Here is a 23400-nt window from a genome sequence, read left to right as displayed (position 1 = left end):
CCAAATAAAAGTAGTTCCCCTGAAAAAATTTAAAAATAATCACAACAAAATCTTACAAATATTTTTTTATTGATAAAAACAAGATTCATACAATTAACTGCTTATTATAAGTAAGTAACAAATTGCATCATCAAAGAATGCAAAACTGCAAATACTTATTTCATACCATTAACAAAATAATTTATTTTTTTTTAATAAAAACTATGTTGATACATGCTTCTTTAAAAATGACATGTCATATTTTATACACCATATTCTTAAGATCATTTGAAGCAAGACAATAAGAGTAAAAAAAAAAATTCGATTCAAATTAGGTATAAAAACTGAGCTTTTAAATTCAGCCTTTTTGTGCACTGTTGAGGGGGGAAGGGTGGAAGGAAATAATTCCAATGTTTTATAAATTTTAACTGTTTAAAATACGTAAAAATATGGAAAGAAGATATGGCATATCTGATGTGCATTAAACAGAAATGTAGAAAAATTCTTAACATTTAAAAAAAAATATCAGAAAAACACTATTACTAATTATACGATTCAGGAGAGAAAATTTGTCAGAGGATCCGATACATTGTCATTGAATAGACTTTCAAAAATTATATAATAATTAAAGCATTCGTATAAATACATTAAAAAAAGAATTTAATTTTGAGGAAATTGAATTGTCTTACATAGCGGTGTATAAGTCGACTTTTCAAACCTCCAAAATTTTACGCAAATTAAGGAGACAACTTGTACACTCATAATAAAGTCAGACATTCGTTGATCGTGAAATATCGATGCATTATAAACAATATTATGAAATAGATACGATTAACTCTGTGTCAATTTACCCCTTTCAAAAATTATTTTTAATATGTTATATGCAATTAATTTTGCATTTTTATTCATTTTCTTTACATAGAAAGGTTGTTGTTTTCAGAAACATTTTAACCTATTGGCGGTTTAGAATATGGGCAAAATTGGAAGAATATTTTTCTACAATACACTATTTCCCTATCTAATTGCGTGGAAAAACCAGTTTTGATATGCGGAGAAGACTGCAATTTAAAATACGACTTTTTATGTGCAGAACCGACAATGGGTTAAATTAAATTTTAAAAAATAAGAATAAGAAAAATTAAGATAATTTATTCAAAAGTATTTTAAAATATATAACACAATGAAAATTTTTAAAACGCTACGTATTTAAAAACTTTAGGATAGAATACAATAACGTTATGCATCTTTATACCCGGGAAAATGTATGCCGTCCAGAGAGAAAAATGTGCAATCTTTTAACTTGAAAAAAATTTTGCAGACTTAATTGTTATTATTTTTTTTAACATTAAGATTTTTAATATTTGTTTATTTCAGTGATCGGTTTATACCACCGAGATACTAGAAATTTGCTATTTCATAATCAAAAATAGGGGGCAGGCTTATACAACGACCAGCGACTGATGTACACATCAAATGCTGCTGCCAGAAATAAAAAAATTAAAATTTATACAACGAGATATACTATACTCAAAGCCACAAAATTTAAATTCTGATATATGAAAGCAAAGGAATAGAAACCTGTTTACAAACACATTAAAATGTTTGATGACTAATTTATAAACTGCTTCATTTTATTAATACTACTATCAATTTTTTTTTTTAAAGAAAAAACTTATGTAAAAAAATTTGTTTGCAAAGAAGTCACAGGCACTCACAAAAAGACTGTGAATCCTTATACTTCCAAAAATAGCTTAATAAATCTAACCCACCCAAGTAAAATTATAAAAGTCATCCCATAAATTTTAAGTATGTGACAATTAATTTTTTTTTTAAAAACTAACCCAAGCTACATGGTTTCGACTTGTAGGAGATCTAAATTGAGTCTGAAAAAAACTCTCGTCATATAAAGTACTTAATTTTACTGTCAAAAATGCTTTTAGTAGCTATAAAATAAGTGCATGTGTAAAGTTCCGTCAACCAGGATAGTTGGCATAAATTCCGCCAAATCGACACCCAATAATTTAATATGCATATTTAATGAGAACTATAACAAAAAGTGAGCAGCGATGAATCAGTGGTTAAGGCACTTTACTGTCATTATGTAGAACTAAGCCTACCCAGCATCAGACCAATGGGTAGCAGCTTGCCTAGGAAGTAAGGGAGACATGTGCACAGTGCTGGCCAAACTGCCACAATTACAAAATTGTGGATCCTTAACCATTATGACCACCCTGGCCCACAGCCGATCGTTGCGAGAATGGTTTTATTTTTATAACAAAAAGTAATTTTTTTAAAAAAACAAAATATTGAAATTGATGTTTTAGAATATACATACATTTAACCCCTTAGCGATTGGTTAATTTTCAATAAAACGGTCATAAAAGTGTCTATTTTGCCAAATACGTGTATTTGATTAGTGCTGACATCTAGTTTAAAATAAACTAACTATCTACAATTACCTTAAAAATATCCTGGTACTGCCATCTGGTGTGTGAAATGAGAAATAAAATGTTTTCTGGGCGAAATAAATGAATTAGTTTTATTCTTATTGGAGCATTACTACTGAACACTCCAGTCTGGAAATTTCATGGGAGCGAGAAACAGGGGGCGAAACATCACCCCGTCATTTTCATGGGAGCGAGAAGGAAGGGGTAAAAAAAAAAATGGCACAATTTTTAAAAAAACTATGAAATTGTTAGATTTTAACAACAACAAAATTTTTCAACAAAATTACTTCAATAAAAAACTTTAAGAGAATAACCAAGAAATTTCGTACATAGTTTCTCATTGTTAGTGCCTTTTTATAGGTTTTGCCGAAGACGGTCGAGGGGATTTTACACAAGTACTTTAAATTGTTCATACATATCCCTGAGACTTCAAAATTCAATCAAAACACATTTAATATAGACCAAACAAAATTTACCAATGAAATTACCCTCCAATGTACCCTAACAAACTTACTCATTTATAAAACTAAGTAGAAGAATCATGGTTAAAAAGAAAATTATTGCAGTAAAAAGCAGCACCATATAAGTTGACATTTAGTCACAGTTTTTGCACTGTACATTGAAATATTTGGAATTACAATGACTACAGTCTGTTACAAGTTTTTATAAATAAAAATAAATAAAAAATGAGGGAAGAAACATTACTATTTTATAAGATAAGTCTTCAACATCAAAACACATAACTAATTAATTCTAAGTTTAAAAAATAGGTAATGACTTCAGTTCCTCAATCAAGTAGAATGGCAGGAATATTTAATTACAAACAATAGTACTAATCCATATACGCACTAACTACTACAAAATAAAAAATAAAATAGTACAGTTTTAAAAAACATCTTATTTGGTGCAAAAAAAACGCAATACTTTAAATAAGAATTAAATGAATTTCGTCAATCATAAATTAATTTTAAATAGAAATGTAAATGATCAATTAGATAAGTGAACATGATATTAAATTCAAATGACAGTTCTTAAAATGCTATTGGTTTTTTTTTAAAAAAAATTGCTTTAATTCGTTATCACTTGAAAAAAAAATACATTTCAAAAGCATCAAATGCTAAAGGGTATGTTTATCCATTAGCTAGGGACCAGAATATTTGGAGAACTTTTGTTTATATGGTAGACAATATCATAAGTTTTGGAGGCGTGACACCCCTACCTCATCAGCCCAAGAGTTTAAATTAATCAAATTAAAAATGGACTTCTTATAAATCAAACTTAACAAAATACATGTTTCATAACAGAAATATATGTCCATGTATTTAATACTTCGACTTTGAGAGAATAATATAAAGGGGAAATAAAAGTACATATACTTTTAAAAACAATGCTGGCTGACTAGTAAGTTACATTTAGAAGAATATAAAAAACACTGATGCAAAATATATAATGACTAGTAGTACTGATACCCCTAAAAGCAGAGCATTGTGATAAAAAAATGCATATTTACACATAATTACATTTTAAATTTACAAAATTGCAGAAAGATTAAAATTGGTCATGTTTCAACCTCACAAACATTGCTTTTCGTTCTTATTACTCATCAATGCTAAGTCAGTAATAAATAACACTGTAAAAACAATATAAAGAGGCACTTTATCATGACTATTGCACATTTCAAAATTCACATGTTGATATATTTTTTGAAGACACTTAGTGCTAAATTTATCAGAAAATAGTATGTCTTATAGCTTTCAGTGAAAATGATGTTGATGTTAGTAACTGGAACTGGGGTAAAGCTTACCAATTATCCACAAATCGATGGTAAATACAATTTCAACTCTTTTGTAAACAACCAGGTACTCAAATATTGATTTTTATCATAAAATTACATTCAAGTACATTTATCTATAATAGATTAGTAAATATAACAGAAAAAGTGATGGGTAATAGAACATCTTGATAACATTTGATCTAAAGGTCTAATTTTCAAAAACTAAAATCTAATCTTAATAGTTTCAAAAACTAAAAGTAAATACAGTTGGACTTCTATTTAACAAACTACCATTTTTCGATTTTTTTTTCAAGGAACCAAGAGCACTTTGGAAATTTCTTCGTAAAATAAATTCCAAATAGCGAAGTGAATTTTCACTTTAAGTAACTTTTCTTTGAGATCCACTCTCCCTATTTCCCAAAATATTTCAGAACATTTCAAACTTGTTAACGCATTTCATGGGAGAAATGACCTTGCATCGATTTTTGAAGCCACTTAACTTTTAGAGAAAGCAGTAAAATCCTTTTCCCTTTTTATTTGCATTTCAAACGAAAATCTCAGACAAAATTAATGGATTTTATCAGTAGCAATTAAACTTAAGAACACATGTGGTTATGTATGTTTAAAATGACTTTTATAATAAATGCAGGTAGAATTTTATACATAAATTTAGGTTTAGTTGAAAATGCATGTAGCATGATAGTGTAACACTGGATGATGTTTTGCTCTATTCCTGCTTTCCATGCATATTTTTTTGTGGTTAAGAATTTATACAATAAATAGAAGTTACTAGTTTATGAGAAAAAGGTGTTGCAATTGCTATTTTAATTACGTCTAGTGTTTATGAATTTAAAACCTGTTTTGTGTTAAGTATTTCAAAAGGTAATTTTCTATTTAACGAATTTTCCATATAACGAACTTATTGGGATTTAGCGACTTGGTTAAATAGAGGTCCAACTGTATGCTATCTTACATGTGCAAGAAATATTTTTATGTACGAAAACATACTTCCTCTGAATAAACATGCATTTTACAATGGATTTGTACTCTTGAAACTCAAAATATGCAATCTGGAAAATATTATGCTAATAGTTTGGCAGAAGAACAGGCGAAAGTTTAGGTCCCTAATAGTTAATATCACTTTTTGGTGCATTTCATCACATTTTTGGAGCTATTTAAGAAAATCAAAAAATGTTTGCACATAATTAAATTGATTCAATGAAGATGATTAATTCAGCTTTTAAAATTGTAAGGTTGCAAATTTGTGAATTATTTTAAAGTATATTACTTTGAATAGCCATATAATTAAATTTTCAATATAAAAAACTATTTTCAGAAACTATTATTATTAAAAAAAAGAAAGAAAAGAAGAAAAAAAATACTATGACAAAATTTTAGACTTTATCATTTAAAATAACAGTTTTAAAAATGATGTTTTAATGAGTATACTTTATACATAAAAAAAATTTTGAACAATGCTAAAATAAATAATTATTAAAAAAAAATTATAATTTTTTATGTAGAATTATCTTTTTGAGTAAATGAATTTTTGAATGCGCTCAAAAAAAATTTTTATTTGCTAGTAGGGGTATAATAACGAATTATACCAAAAACAAAATCAACATTAAGGAGCACAAACTTATGATTGATCTCTGGTCTAAAATATTAGAACTATTTTTTCCGAATTGCGACTTTATGACCCCACCCGCATATTTTGAGGGTCAAGTAAAAATTCATCAAAAAGAAGCTAAATTTATTCAATAAAGATATGTGATTTTGATATGCTAACTTAAAATATTGTTTGCATTAATGCATGTGTGCATATATTTAAATTCAATTCTTTGCACCATTAGGATTCATCTTAATGCATGACAATCAGTTATTAAAATGTTCCATTTTTCATTTCGCGCACTATTCATCTAGTTATATTTTCATTGAAAGATTAAGAAATATTATAGCACATCATACAAAATTTTTAAAATTTAAAATGCCTTTGTATCTCAATTCTGTTACAAAATATAAATAATCAGCTTATTTATATTTTGTAATAAATTGTTAGATAAATATTATTTGATGTTACATAAATATCAAGAGCATAGGTTCATATTAAAAATAAAATGGCATGTCATAAAAGATTAATGACAATTTGTGCCTTTCTGTTGTATTTAATCTCATTTAATGAGTGTTTATTTATATCTTTGATGTTTAAAGATAAGGAATTTTAAGGTATTTGAACTTTTAATGCATTCTGTACTAAAAAAGTTCATTTTTCAAATTCTTTGCACCAACTAAGTCCTTTAGCCCAAATAACAATGACATAAAAATTTTATTTCAAGCATTAAAATAAATTGTCTCTTTAATTTAGCTTTCAAATAGCCCTGTTCCACAAAACTTAATAATCTGTACAAAATCATTAATGAATGCATGAATAAATATTAGGAAAAAAAGCTACATATTAATTTTAAAACAATACAGTAATTGTAATAATTTTATAATTAATAGAACATGGTTAAAACATTTTGAATTATGTTTAAAGATTAAGTTTTATCTCAAATGAAAATAATATTGAAATACTTTCATAACAAAACACATCACTTTTAAATATTCGTTGAAACTATTGAGACAATCAATTTAATCCAATAATTACTATGCCACAATAAATACTTTGGCAAATAGCTCTTAGCTAAAACAAGACAATAGGGAGATGTTGTAGTTTTTGTCCCATTTCCGAAGAAAATCTTGAAGTAACTGCACATGCTCGTCTTTTCTTCTTTTTTTTTCGCTTCTGAGTTGTACTTTTACTTTGTATGGGCTAGGTCAGCATTCTAAGGCTATAACCACTCCGTTGAAAACATTAGCACAATACACTGTTGTTAATAACTATTGAAAAATATTGATAAAAGACACAAATGAACTCTTTCTACCAGCAAGAAAATTGCTTAGTAAAAAGAAAAAAATTTGTGAAATTATTTTGAGGTTTAGTATTTGTCATATAATTACTTAATTATTATGCTAATTTGTGACACTTATTTAAATACAACTAAAAAATTAATAAATACATAGTTATTAATTATATATATATATAAATATTAAAACATTCATGCATTTTTTTTTTTAATTTAGTGCTATTTTTAATAGTGTACAAGTAAATCAAAATTGCCTAATCATACGGAATTATTTTGATAAAGCTCCTTTTTCAATAAAATATTCACATAACACTTTTATTGATATTTTTATGGGTAAAAAAATATATCACCTTAAAAAAAAAAATTTTTAAATAACATGTCAACAATAATATAGTAGTTTAAATAACATGAACAAAAATAAGATGTTAAATCATTTATTGTTTTAATCACTACTATGTACAGAAACTAACGTCTAATTTTCATCCATGTAATATTATTCGGCCCTAAAAAGTATATTTTTTTTATTAATTCATAAATATTTTGTTGTTTATATGCAAATCATTAAAAATAACGTTAGAATAATGTTGCATAATTCTCTCTAGTGATGGGATGAAATTTAATCAGAGGATAAATACATCACAAAATCGTTGAGCTTTAAAATTAATTAGTTCATAATTTTCCTATTGGTATAACAAAACTGAAGTAAATTACCATTCATTTGGGGATTTATTTCCACTCATTATGTCAGAATTTTAAACTTACAGGTTTTTGCAAAATCTCTTTATTTTGTTCATGTAGGTTTGTCACGTAGTGTGCTTCAGATAAGCATGCACAGTTACTTCAAATCTTATGAACAGGGATGTGAGGAATGATACATAAAACTGTAAAAACATCCTGATTTAATTGTTGTCCAATGAATTTAAAAATAAAACATGACATTAATCATCAAATATTTCAGATCATCATCAAGACTAGCATAAGATAAATCTTGTGTATGTGCAGTTATCAATATGTAAATGTGAATATGCATATGAATAGTATTTTAAAAATGATTCATAAAAATAGTTGTAATACAAAAAGCACCATGACTGCACTCTCTATCGAACTATATTTAAAAAATTCACATGTATAAAATATCAATTCAACAAGTTAGCTAAGAAAAAAAAATTTTAACTATAAATATGATTGTAAAATCATAATCGTAAAAATGAGTTCGAACAATAAAATTGAAAATTTTGTAACAAAATAAATTACAGCTAACTAATTGAGCAACCTTAAATGAGCCATAACATATAAGCATATATAGAGGCTTTAGTTTATGAAATAAATTCAAAAAAATTATTGAATCGTGAAAAAAAACCTATTAAGTAATGATTGATGTAATTAAAAAAATTTCTGCATACTGCATAAATCAATAAGATATAATTTTTTTAAAAATTAAGTAGAAAATGACTAACATAAATATAAAATGAAATCTGCATACCAGTAGTTAAGAAAATAAATTAGAAAACGAAGATTAGTTTTATTAACTAAAAAAAATTATACAAATGCTGATTTGTTTTTTAAAATTGATATGTCACTCATAATTTATAAAAAATTACTAATTGTAATGCAAATACAAAATAAAATCTGCATGCTTCCAACAAGGTAAAAAACTATAATTAAAAAATACTAATAATTTTTTTAAAAAATCACACATTAAATGAATAATGAAATGTATTTAAAAATTGATATGTGAATTTAAATATAATTTGTTCATATCTTTGATGAATACCATAAACAAGTGAAAATTTTTTGTGAGAATAAGAAACTGAATCTAAACAAATACCGTATAAAATATGCAGCTAAAGCTATAATTGACTAGTATATACAATGAATATAAAATGTTATATGGTTTTTTAAAAAACCTAATGACAAACAAAACATCGACTTTGTAATTTGATTACAAAACAACATAACTTAATGCCGTTCTTCTGACCAAGCTTCCACTCGTTTTGAGCCAGCCAATGAAGTTTCTTTGCACGGTTCCAACTCATCAACCACTGCCCAATTTATTTTACCTATAAAGGTAATAAAAAAATTTATTTAATTTACCATAAAAATAACAAGGTGAATAGCCAAATCTTTCAACAAAAAAAGCACCTTTTAAATACTTTTTACGCATATAAAAATATTTTAAAGCACTTTATACATTAACAAAATGCAAAATAATTTTCAAAGACTTTACACAATCATGATATGACTAGTGTCTGACAAAAAACTCTTTTCTTGATTATATTTTCGTTTTTTTTTTAACGGCAGACACTGAACTTTTGTTCTTCGTCTAGGAAGATGCCGGAGTTGTTGCTCATTTAACGTTACCCAGTTGGCACCTGTGAACCTAAGTCACGGAGACGAGCAACATTACCCACGCCACACTGCCACATACCCGTTTATAGGGACCACATTCATTTATAGGGACCTAGCCACCACATTCACACATCACACAATAGAGAACACACACAGAGAGAAACATCCATGCCCTGAGCGGAATTCGAACCCGCAACCATTGGCTTCACAGTCAGGCACGCTGACCGCTCGGCCACCTGGCCGGCTTCTTGATTGTATTAGCCACCATAAAGAGATTGAAAGATTTTTCTGTTCGATTTTAGAGGGTGGAAAATAAAGCCTGAATTTAAGAATATCCTGCAAAATGCAGCTGAGTAGCACATGAGAGTGCAAGAACCTCACAGAACCCAGCTCAGTATACCACATGCGGAACCACAAGTATTTCATCAAACATGTAAAAAATTATTAGCGCTTTCATACGCTACGGACCGTCGATACAAAGAAATGCATTGTTCTCAATGAATTGTGAAAACGTTGAGTAAAACAATGAGAAAACCATGCTTTGGCATAATACGTAGTGAAAATTGATAAGGTAAAGAAAAAAAATCTCATTTTCAAAAAGAGAATATAAATCATTTTTTAAAAACACCCAATAAAAAAGTACCTTTAAGGGCTTTTAAAAAACAAAAATAAGCCCCTTTCAGCACTTTTTAAAAACACTACGCACCATGAATAAATTAATAGTTAGACAGGAAAAATATACACAAATGTTGGAATTCTGTTCTTCTATGTTGAAAATTTTTTATCATTACTTATTGCAAAAGCTAGTTTGCAAAAATTATTGTGAGTGTTCTTATGGCTGACTAAAACTGTAGGTTAAATTTGATTCTCATGCTTCTCTTTTATCTGAAACACTACTTCAAAATAATATGTTGATATAAATAGTAATTATTTCAGAATTTTCAAAAAAATTAAACATTGTTTCAAAAAACTTTTTTAGTGCTATTCATTAAAAAAAAAAAGTAAAATAATTTTTCTTTTCACCAACAGAATGGTTTGATTCAATGAGTCTTTTTTATGGTAAGCCAGAAATATGTTGTTTTTTAGAGACAACTCACAACTGAAAAATAGCTAAGCTAAAAGAAAAATATGTCAATATGAAAAACTGATTAAGAAGGTTGGTAATTAGTAGATAGAATCCATAAATTATTTGCAGATGTTTTTAATGGGGTTTTTATGCTCACAAAAAGTTTCTCACTTCATCTCTGCTTAGTTATTTTACTTGAATTATTCATTTGAATATTGAAGTACTAGTGGGCTGTGCCCCTGCTCGCTAACGCTCGCCAACCCCCGAAAATTGCTATGCAATCTTATATGGTTTGCTTCGCAAACCAAGCTCGCTTCGCTCGCTACTAACTTAGGTACATTGCAAGTGCACAAAATTCTAAGAATTCAAAACAATCATTCAAATCCATATAAAACCTTTTTTTTAAAAAAATTACATCTTTTTAGTAAATACTAAGCCATTAAAATAAATTTGAATTCAAATAAATGACGTGTAATTCGTTAAACCTATTAGAAATGTGCCATAGTATAATTCGTAATATAAATAAAAAATCGTCAAATAAATTCCTAATAAATAAAGCGCTTTCGACAAAATACTAAAATAGAGATCTATCGACAAAGACTACTCACTTCTGCCTAGCTTAATAGTATGAGATTGCCGCAGCTGATGCTCTCTGGTTATTTCAGTTTCCGTTTTTAAAAGCGCTATATGTTGAGCCACCTCACCTAGATTTGGCATGTGACATTTTTAGCAGCAATCATTGGGCGATTCGACGTGTAAGAGAAATAGTAACGTAAACAAAACAAAGCAAACGTTGCCACCGGCGGAAAAGAAATATAGCCAAAATTTGGAAGCCACGTAAGAGAATTATATATATTAGATATTGAGCAAAAATAAAATCATATGAACAAACCAACAGTGGTGATTTCATGGTAATTAAAAAGTTATCAAAAGTATTTGCTTTCATGGTGCATCATTTTGATAAAATGATTTTACCATTTTGATGCATATTTCTCTTGGGAGATGTGTAAATGCAAGGTTGTCCCTTCAGGCCACCATCTATACTTGACCTCAGAGGTGGAAGATCTCCTAATCTGGATATGTGACTTAAATTGCTCGACTCTGAGATTTCAGGAACAATCCTGTTTTTGAATCGTTTCTTGCTCTTCCTACTTTTTTTCTTAGCATCTGAAAAAATTTTTTAACAAATTATAATTTACAGTGTCTACAAATACTTTTTTTTTAATAGTTTACATATTTAAACATAATTTACAAACACATGCTTTCATAAAATATGCAAAAATAAAAACTTTCAGAAAAACTTCTAACTTTTTAATCGTGTGACCTTTAGAAAAGATACGGTAGCCCCTTTAATAATAACTTAATAAATAAAGTATTAAGTAATGAGAAGATAAAATGATACATTCAAATTGTAAGAAATATTTAACTTGAATGTTATTTTAAGAGATGCAACAAGTGGAACAAAAATTTAACAACATTGTCTTAAGCAAGCTTAATTTAATATGATTTCTCAGTAAATAAGCCATTAAATAATGCAAAAAAAACTGGTTTTTACTTTTAAACGCCTTTTAGTTATAAATAGTCTCAACTGGATTTTAATCCTGAATTAATCTTGGTTAAGGTTTCGGACCGTTACTTACTTTTTCTACTTTTTTTAGTTTTAAAAAAGTAGTTTTTCTTTAAAAAAGTATATAATTTACATTGCCTACCAATATTTTCTTTCAAACAGTTTATTTATGCATAAATTGCAAACTTATACATAAAAAACTTCCATAATATGTAAAAATAAACTTCTTTTCAAAGAGATATGGACTCTACTTGCATCTTTTAAAAATAACTTAATAAATAACTTATTAAATAATGAAAGGATAAATTGATACATTCGAAATGTGAGAAATATCTAACGTACATGTTATTTTAGGGATACCTTAAAATAGGTGGAGCAAACATTTAAGGAAATTGTCTAATATCTAAAGAAAGCTTTATTTCATATGATTTCTCAATAATTAAGCCTTTAGATAAAGTCAAATAAAACTGGTTTTTACTTTTAAATACATTTTAGTTATAAATGGTCGTAACTGCTCTATGATTTAAAAAAAAATTGAATACATATAATATTTATGCAATTAGAAGAGAAACTCTTCAGGATTCCAAACAAAGACTTTCAATAGAATTGCATTTTCAAAATTAAATCTACCACTAGTTTATTCTGATGAAATATTAAAATATATTTAATTAAATATAACTTGCATGTTGTTGTAAATTATGTGATTATTATTATATTCTTAAAAAAATATATTAATGTATTTTTTTCATTCTATTTTACAAATGATGAAAGTATTTAAAAGAGTAAACATAACTTAAAAACAGAATAAAGAAGTTAATAAGAGTAGTATTGTGCCTGAAGTATAACTTCTTCCCTTTTTAAAAAAAAAAAAAAAGAAGAAGAAAAACTATTTTCTTACCCTTCTCTTTATATGAGAGAACAGAAGATTAATTCCCATTTTAAGTTTCAGTAATAAAAGTGTGGTTAGAATATTGGCCATTCATTTGCAAACTCAGCATATGCTTACTCAGTGGTTGTGCTTGGTTATAATTTGATTTTGTTGTTCTAATGTATGGTTCATTTTAAACTAACATTTAATGTATTTTGGAATATTTTGCCATTATCACTAATCATTTAATAAAAATAATGATATAAATTAGATCGTATAGTAATTGGAATAACCACTTACTAAAAGTATAAGTTGTGTTGCGTGTAAATGTAACAAAATTTATGAAAACAACTTAATATTGAAATATATTACGTTGGGATTTAACATTAAAAAAATAATCGTTTCATTTCTTACGCTTAATATCAATTACCATTCTCCGACGTGCTCATGCAAGCTTGTCACTTGCCTCAAGATCAATTAACAATATTAATCGGTTTACCCATGTTGCAATTTGGATTAGAATTAATTATAAATTAATCTGCTCTACGCAATCTAATAAAATAAAGATTTATTTAGAGGAATTATAAATAATCCTTGAGGTTTAGGATACCGGGCTGCACGTGAACTATCGTTTATTCATAGTTAAAAAAATAGTATGAAACATAGTCAATAGTGAAAGACTAATTAATATTTTAAATAAAAATGTATTAAAACAGAAAAATCTTGACTATATGTAAAAAATACATACACAAACAAATTCTACTTAAATCAATAATTAGAATACATTAGATATTCAAAGTTTCAGTGCTGCACCTACTAAAAAATATTTTTAACTGTTTTGACAAATTATTTTTTGAAACCATTTAGTAAGTGAACAAAATTTGGATGGGTTAAAAAAAAAATTATCCCGCACATGGTTTTAAATGAACGGAGTAATTATTATTTTATGAACATAGTTTAAGTTATATTATACGATTATAATAATTTATATTAATTACTTTAAGGTGCTTTGCTAAACAATAAAAAAAATTAAATTTAAAGTTCGGTTAAACAAAATTGTACTTATCGGCTGCCTGGATCCAGAAAAGTTGATAGACCATTTTTAAGCCAAAGCGCTCTGACCTAAAAGAGATATTCAGCTATCTGAAAAGAAGAAATTCTACTGACTGACCACACGATCCGCGTTGAAAATTCGAAAACAGGGGGGGGAACAGCACCATCTGGCATTCACTGATAAGTTCTCGTACCGTTGTGTCACTCCTCTTTAGCCATTTACTGCCTGCTAGGGAATTATCATTTGCAAAGGGATTTCTAGACTTACAAAAGGGAAATTCGCTTACATGCCACCCAGCCACCATCCAATGTTACAAAACAGATTAAAAATATTAAAAGAAATTAAAATACTCATTTACAATTCAAATATTGGTCTGCGATGTCTCGATTTTTTTTTTTTTTTTTAATGTGCTGAAAATTAATATATAACAGCTTGAAGTATAACTTCTTCCCTCATTTTTAAAAAAAAAAGAAGAAAAAAACCTATTTTCTTACCCTCATCTTCATATAAGAGAACAGAAGATAAATTCCCATTTGAAGTTTCAGTAATAAAAGCGTGGTTAGAAAATTGGCCATTCATTTGCGAACTCAGCATATGTTTATTTAGTGGTTGTGCTTGAAGTATAACTTCTTCCCGATTACTAGCTTCAACACTATTTGTCGGACTCACATGAATCACCTTAACAAGAGGAGTTGATGTTTCTGATGCTTTTTTTCTATCTCTTTCCTCCAGTTCAGCCTTAAAATCAATAGTAAATATAAAATATATTTTTAAAAAATAAATTTATATGTACACACATACTGTAACTTAAATAATACAAACTTTTAAAATAAGGACAAATTTTATCAATTTTTAATGAAAGGTAAGATGGGAAAATTCATATGTCTTAGTACTAGTGTAAAGAAAATAATCGATTTTAAAAACTATGTAGAAATTCCAAGCAATAAATGCAGAAAAAATCATTAAAAAAAAACATGTTAATTTAAGATTAAAAAGTCGTGAATTGATAGTATTAAAAAGTGATTACTCAAATTCGCTTGTCGTAATACTATCATGCTATTAAAAAATTCAATATTATTAAAATTCTGTAACAATTACTGCCAGAAAAAATTATATAAGATCACATAAGTTTACTATGAAATTGAGAGTGTCAAAAAGTTATTACTAAAATGAGCAATTCTAAATTACATGCTTATCTAAAATATCGTGATTACAAAAACCATGAAAAAATTTGTTATTACTGTCAAAAACAAGAGTGACAAGACCTATGATTTAATCAGCGCAAATCGACAGAATAGAAGAAAATAACTCAGCAGCAAGCCACATAATTTATGTTTCCTAACATCGTACTGAAACATTGAGATTTTTAAAACTATGTGGAAAATTACTGTAAAAAGGAACTACCAAAAATCAAAACAAAAAACCACATCTATTTATGATAGAATTGAACCCATTTCTTTTATAAGTTTGGGTTTGTAACTTTGGCATTCCTATATGTATAAATAAAATATAGGAACCACAATTAGGAATTCACAATTTAGCAAAGTCTGATTTCAGCTAATGCTTCCTGTAGCTGCTAAGTACAGTTCAATCAATAAAACTATTAATGGAAACATCTATAATCAGTTAACCATTGTATTTCATTAAAATCAATATTATTTTTTCTCTAAAAATATTTACTAAAATAAAACACATTTTACATTAAAAACAACCAAAATCAGATTGCAATTATTAATAATTTAAAATTTTATATAAATTATTGATCAGAAATTTAATTTCAGTTATTTCTTATGAAACATGATGGAAAATATTTAATAAATTACTTTCTATTTTAAAACAAGGTTCCAATGAATAAGTTGCATTGAATTGAGAACGAAATAAGAATTCAAATATTTTTTATTTGTGTGATAGTAAATACCATACCTTAATTACATCACATGGCTTAAAAGGATTTCCAATGATAACATCATCATCATCATCATTACATTCATTAGATTGTTCTTCAGATAATGCAGCAGCTTCAGCCTGTCTCTCTCTATTTTAACCAAAAAAAAATAGCAACAAAAATGAATGCATGATCTATGAAATAAAGACATATATTGCTATCTTAGAAAAGTTAAATAGCAGTTAAACTCACTTATAACAAACCTTGGTTTAACGAAAATCCAGATTTAACAAAAAAATCAGAAATACTTAATAGGTACAAATTTAATTCTAATGGAACATTGCTCGCTTTTAATGAACGAACCTTGACTATAGCCAGAATATTTTTATGATTCATAAAATTTCCACTTAACCTTTATTACCTTTTTGGTACTTATAATGTTTTTTTAGGTAATGAGTTTTATCCTAATTAAAATAACCAGGTATGTGGTAACAAAACAAGGAGTCTGAAAATACCTATCAACGAAAATCATGAAAAAATAAAACAAAAAAGAATGTGAAACTATTTTGAACAAAAAGAAAACATTTAAATTATTTTCATACTTAAATTGAAGTTTTTTTTTATCATAAGTGTAGAATGGCAATTCAACAAACTGTTAAGCTTTATATATATATATCATGATAAAAGAGAAAAATAATAAAGTAAAACAATAAAATAATGTAGAGATATTAAGAAAAAGTAGATATTTAACATAGCATTTTTTATTTTCTCTCCAAAAAGTCGGAAATTTCAAAAGTCGAAAGAATCTCCTGCCTGAGTAACAAAATAAAGAGATGATATGACAGTCCATAGCAAATTAACTAACTTCCTTTGTCCTATACAGAAATAAAAAGTAAATAAAGTACTATATTTATGCTTAATCTGCTATGTATGACTTTTAAGTAACTTTTATGATTTTTCTCGCACCCATTTTTTACAAGCCCTCGTTATAAGCAAGTGTGACAGTATTAAAAAAACCTAGAAAATGAATGGACTTGAAAATACCATAGAATAAAAAAATGAGTGGTACAAAAAAAATTACTTAAAATATTATTTCATCTAATCATTAAATATTTTAAAATTAAAATTTATTAAATTTCAGATAAAAATATACAGTCGTAGTTAAGGACTTTCAAAAGATTGCATTTATTAAATAAATCAACAAAAATGCACATTAAGCACTGTTCATTTTGATTGAACAAAAAATATGAATTTTAACACAAAATAAATTAAAGGTAATTTTGATAAGGTTTGTAATTGCCTTCTTAGGATACAAAAAGTTTAAAAAGTGCTTAGGAAAATAAGGAAAACAAAACTTTCTCAGCTGCAATAATATAGATTAAAATACAACGAAGTTTATCCACATTATCTAACAAGAACCACACATCAAATATTGATTTATTTTACAATTCCAATATATTTTGCTAAGATAAGTAATAAAAGAAAGAAAAATATAACCTCCAACATTTAAGTGTCAGGCATAATATATTTATCAGCAATAGTAAACTAAAATAAAAAAATTTTAAAACTAATAAAACTCTTAGAAAACCTTTATCGAGACTTTTGAACATAAACTTGTCTTTTATCTGACCTTTAATATATCTAATTAAATTATTTACAGGCAGTGGTGGACAAAAAAAAAATTTTAATTTTGATTTATTAAAATATTAATACTTCACCTTTTTTATCACTTGAAAAATAAAATTTCTAAAACAAAAGAAATTCAGAAGAAATTGGGGGACATGAAACTATCAAAAGTTTATTTATGAATATTGTGATTCATACATAGTTAATTTTAATAAATAGAGAATTAATTAATTGAGTTTTTCAATATTATTCAATAATTTTAAACAAATATTTAAAATTGCAACTAAAACCTATTTATAACCCTGATTTTCAGCGTAAAATAATAGTTCACAAAACAAAATGGTTAAAAACCAGTACTTTGGTTCTTTTTTCCCTTTTGCTTAACCGACATTTCTAATTATTTACATTGTTAAAATATCTACAGTTATTTCATTGATTAGCTCCATATTGTTCAAACAAAATATAAGATGATACATTTAATCAGCATAAATTGAAATCGTTGTTTAAAATAAAACAATTATATAAATTTTCTTTATAAGATGCTAAATCTTAAATTAATGTTTTATAAAAATACAAAATCCAAATTACTCTCTTTAATAAAGGGCCTGGAGCAATGCAATCATGAGCCACATTTTTACATTAAATTTTACATTTAAAAAAAAAACATTTTTACATTGCTTATTGTTTCTGGAGAAGTATTTTAAAATTTTCTGGAATTTGTTAATTGCACAAATGACTTATTGCCTACTTTAAAATTTTGGAGTTTTTTAAACCAAAAATACATTTCTGATTGCCCCAAAATCCTCATATAGTGAAAACTAAAAATGAAAAATTCTTCCTGTGAAATCTAAAAATTCTTGCTGTGTATTAAATAATTATATGACTTACAATTTTCCAAAAGTATTTCCAAAAAATTAAAAAGTTATTGAATAATTATTCCAAATTAAATTATTACCGTTCTTCACGTATCCTTTGCACTCTTTTCATTCGTTCAGCCTGTTCAATTTCTTCCATCTTTTTTTGTTCATCGACTTCTTCTTGTACTCGCTGATGTAGCTCATTAAAATCTCTACTAATAAGCCCAATTAACCAACTAAACCCTTCTTGGATGCCTGGATCTTTGATTTTAGATTCAGCATCTTCATATATGGCACAAGAAGCTTCCTGTTTTTTAAGAATTAAGATTTAAAGAATTTATCTATACCAAGTAGTGAAAAATTTTAATAAAAGTTAAGAGTTATATGAAAAGTTTAATATGATAATTTCACATTAAAGTTGATTAAAAATAGTTTTGAACTTCTAAATAATTCAGCACACAAAGTATGAATAAAATAAAATCAACTTACAACACGAGTAGGACATTTCTGTTCGTTTACCAAAGCTTCTAAGTCTAGACGCCTTACAATTTCTGTTTCATCAACTGCTCCAGAAATGTCTTGCTTATTAACCAAACTAGAAATTCAAAATATATATTCAAACTAATAAGTAAATATTTCAAAAAATACATTTCAAATTTGATTAAATAAACTGAAATGATAAACTTTTTTTTCTTTAAAAATTCAATAGTCCTCTCTTTATATTTAAATTTATTAATTTTTTCCCCCTGTATTAATGAGCCTAGAAATAAAATAACACTTTAGCTTATTAGAAGTAAATAGATTATTCCTCATTTATGAGACTATGTTTATGATTTCTTCATGAATTAATTTTTGATCTTTTTTTCTTCCAATGCCCACCTGGATAATGACCTACATCATACAGGCATCTGAAGGGCAGATTTGTTGGTCACTCTTTCAGAGGCACCGTATTAGGTGGGTCAACGTTGCTCCCACAGTAAGGACAGATAGTAGAGAGAATGAAATAAAATCCATGCCTTGTCTGGGATTTGAACCCAGAATCTTTCTGGTGCAAGGCCAGTTCCCTGATCCCTGCACAGGATCATTAATCAAGGAATAATAGACCATTAATTCCGAGTGATAAACTAACTATGGAAGGAACAAAATAATTTTTGCAACTGTCTTATAATTCCCATCACAATATTTGCCTAAAACAATTTGTGAAACTTAATTAACCCTCTAAGCAGTTAAGCCTGGGACAAAGCTGTTGTGAAATTTTCCAATAACACACTTTTCTATGAATAATAAGTTAACCCTTTTTTTGCAGCTTAGTTAAAAAAAGCCATGACTAATGGTGAGAGGGTTAATCATAAGCCTGAAGAGAATATGCTATTACACCAATGCAATTTTATTTTGTCTTTCAAAAAATTAAATTTGAAATTATCGATCCTTGATACAGCACTGAATTCATATCAACTGACTAACACTGAATTTAAAAACACAAAAACTGCAAATAAAATAAAAACAACATAGAAACAATGAGTAATGAAAATAGCAAAAATTAATAAACTGAACAATTCTGCGATTTTTCCCCATTATTGTAGTTTTGATGCTTTTTTTACTACCACCACAAGAACTCCTTTTTTTTTTTTTTTTTTTGGTGGGGGTAAGAATAATTTTTTTCAATAACTAGATAAAATCAGCACATGTCAGGAAGAAAAAAAATAATAATTTGAAAACATTAAAATCTAAAATTGTTATTAGTAATTTACATATTTAACTATAATTAAATTAATAGAGAAAAATAAACAAAAATGTGATTCGCTAGCAAATTAAATTGAATTTGACTAATCTTGTGTACACATAATATTATTTGAACACAACAAATAATTTGAGTCATCAGAAATATTAGTCAATTCAGGTTCATTGAGCCATAATGGCTCAGTGTATAGAGCGTTCGCCTTCCAATGAGGTGTACCGGGTACAAATCCCACCGATGGCTGGTCGATATGAATTCCGCATCCGGCTTGCACAGACCACAGTGCTGACGTGAAATGTTCTCAGTGGTAGACGGATCATGGGTTAAAGTCCTCTTGCTGTTAGGCTAACCATGGGAGGTTTTCGTGGTTTTCCTCACCATGTAATGCAAATGCGGATTAGTTCTATCAATTTGTCCTCCACAAAGCCAAATTTCTGGTCCAGGAGTCCCCTTGTCTTCTGGATTGTGTTCAAAATTACAAGGCAAGGGAGTTGAACAATAATAGTCTCAAACCCAAAAAATTGGGGTGGCGGCTCAAGGACGATTATAAAAAATTCAAGTTCAATAAATAAATTGTAATTCATTCTTGCCAAAATTACCTACAAAACCAGATTTCTATCAAAAATTTTTAAATTAATAAAATTTGATGTAAATAGTATAAACATTTATTGAACAACACATATGCAACAGCCATCATAAAATACAATAACATGTAAAAAATAGAAAATCTGGACAGTAAAGAACATTATAAAAGGAAAAAAACTGTCAAAGAAAGATGTTTAACAAATATTATTCACAAGTACTTACACCAACATTGGTTTCCCAGCAATTTTATCATGTTTCAAAACATTTCTGATTTCATTTTTACATTCTTCAAATCGCTGAGGATTACTAGCATCAACAACAAAGATAATTCCATGAACTAAAGCGAAGTATTTTTTCCATATACCCCGAATTTTTGGTCCACCTCCAAGGTCATAAATAGTTATATGACTTTTACCTTCCTTTATAGAAATGCTAGAAAAACCAATGGTAGGAACAGCATCAGCAGTTGATGCTAAAGAGGGAAAAATTATAAAATTTAGCATATTGAAAAACCATAATAAAATCTTGCATTAATAATTAGGATTAAGTAAAAATATTGAAAATTAAGGATAATTTTGTGCTACTACTATCAAATCCACGTCTGAAAGTAAAAGTTTATTTTTAAAAGATCTCAAGTCTGGAACATTTTTACTATTATAAGCAATGTAACAAAAACTCCATTAATTAGAAAAAAAATCATTACATTATTTCATACTCTACCAATTAATAGACATTAAGTCATATATTAGAGTTACTCTGTTGTCTTTCTATGACTTTTTGCCTTAAGGTAAGAATGTACATGTACATGTTTTATCAATATGAAAAGGGATTAAAAAAAAATTATAAAAATCAAGTTATTGTAACTTACCTTGAAACAGTATTTATAGATTTTCAACTTTTTCAAAATGAAATTATTTATAAAAGAGAATAATTTTCTGACAATGATACCCAGATACGAAATAAAATAAAAAAATTTAAAAATTATGCTTTTCAAACTAACGAAAAAAAAAGAAGAAAAAACTTATAAAGTCATCAGGCACATTAGGAAATTTGAGCACTCTAGCAATTATTTTATGAATGCCAAAAATTATGTCACATTTATTACAAAATTAAGAAGTCATTCATTTTTAAGCAATTTCATTTCATATAAAACAATAAATGTTTTTTCTTTAAACTTTTTTAGGATATTAATGGTAAATAAATTAATAATTTAAAATTGCAAAAATAGGTTTGTAAAATAAAAATTGAATGTGTAATGCGTATTTCAAAATTTTAATAGTAATTGAATAATTATTGCCTAGTTTTTAAAAATTTTCAATTGTTTTATTGATGAATAATTTTTATTAATTAGTTAGCACTAATGGTTAGATTTTTGCTTAATTTTCAATAAATGTTTTGGGTGAAAATTTTATATGATGATAAAAATATTAAAATTAATTAATTGCAAGGGGACATCTGACCCATGCAGGAAAAATAAAAAAAATGCCAATACAATCATAAATTTTTATCATACCTCCTAAAAGGTGTTTCACTGTGCAGGTTTTACCTGCATTATCAAGTCCAATCATAAGCAATGTGATATCCCTGAAAGCAATTAAATTTTTTAATGAATATTTAATATTAAAGAAATTCAATCAACCTAAAAAGTAAAATAATGTCATGTCTTAAATTCAATAAATTTCACTTACACACATGCATTTAAAAAACATTAATAGTAATAATTGTAACATTACATCTGGATAACCAATTAGTTTTTAATTTTGATATAATTAAAGGTAACTACTAAATCTAGAAATATTCAACATGTGAAACTGTGATAAAATGAAACTTAAAATCTATCTCAATCTTCAAAAACAGGTAGGTAAATGTTAAATTTAAGGTAAATGTTTAATTTACAAACACCTTGATATCATATCCCATCAGTAGTAACATTAGGGAAAGAAAAATAACTTGATATAATCTACTTTAATAATAATAATAATTAATCAGCTTCCTTCACACAAAATATTTAATCTACCAAATATTAAAAAATTATTACATTAAAATAGTAGTATAGAAAATTATTATCATGAAATAAATAAATTAGGCTTTTCACAACACCAATAACTTATGCAACACATTAATGCAAATATCAAGATTATAATAAAATATCTTTTCAAAATAGATAAAATGAGAAAAGATTTTCTTGTTACATAGCACTACAGTTTGTTTTTTTTTTTTTTAATGTAATTTTATACAATTTTTTTAAAAGAAACCTATAACATACCTCATCGAACCAATACGATGTTTTTTGCAGAAGCAGTTAGAAAAAGCATTGCCCATATCTACAAGTTACTCAGACATGGGAAGAAAAATATTTAAAAGGAATAAAGTAGCAAAAATCAAATTGTTCATTTTTCTTTATTAGCGGTATGAGAAACGAGCTATTCATATATCACTTCAAATTCATTATTAAATATTGTGCTGATTTTAAAGGTCAGTTTAATGCAATAATCGTGAGTAATCCATTAATTCCTGGAATGTCATCCAAAAGTAAATATTTGTTTTTCACCATTAGAAACGCATTCAACTGTTCATTTTTGTTAAATAATGCGTCTGCTAAAAAGCAATTTTGAAAATTATGCAATTTAAACGAACTTGTACAAAATTAATGAGAAGTAAAGTTCATTGAAGAAATATTTTTATAATAAATTAATAGT

The 23400-nt window shown here is 26.9% G+C and overlaps 1 protein-coding gene across 1 annotated transcript; it reads right to left on the bottom strand.

Moving 5' to 3' along the window:
• Nucleotides 1-50: 50 nt before the first annotated feature.
• Nucleotides 51-23320, bottom strand: LOC107438921 (uncharacterized). The gene is made up of 9 exons (XM_087164092.1): nt 22968-23320; nt 22215-22285; nt 20924-21173; nt 18868-18973; nt 18477-18685; nt 15934-16045; nt 14505-14748; nt 11497-11688; nt 51-9166 (listed from the first exon to the last, which is right to left on the bottom strand). Exons 1-9 carry the CDS (start codon nt 23021-23023, stop codon nt 9066-9068), a joined length of 1341 nt encoding a protein of 446 aa, XP_087020218.1. The 5' UTR covers nt 23024-23320; the 3' UTR covers nt 51-9065.
• Between the last annotated feature and the right edge of the window lie 80 nt (nt 23321-23400).

This window comes from Parasteatoda tepidariorum, chromosome 5, assembly GCF_982258835.1.
Source record: "Parasteatoda tepidariorum strain Cologne lab strain chromosome 5, Ptep-v5.0, whole genome shotgun sequence".
NCBI classification, from domain to species: Eukaryota; Metazoa; Arthropoda; class Arachnida; order Araneae; family Theridiidae; genus Parasteatoda; species Parasteatoda tepidariorum.
The sequence above is the reverse complement of the archived record's forward strand: the minus strand, read 5'-3'. Positions and strand labels throughout refer to the sequence as shown.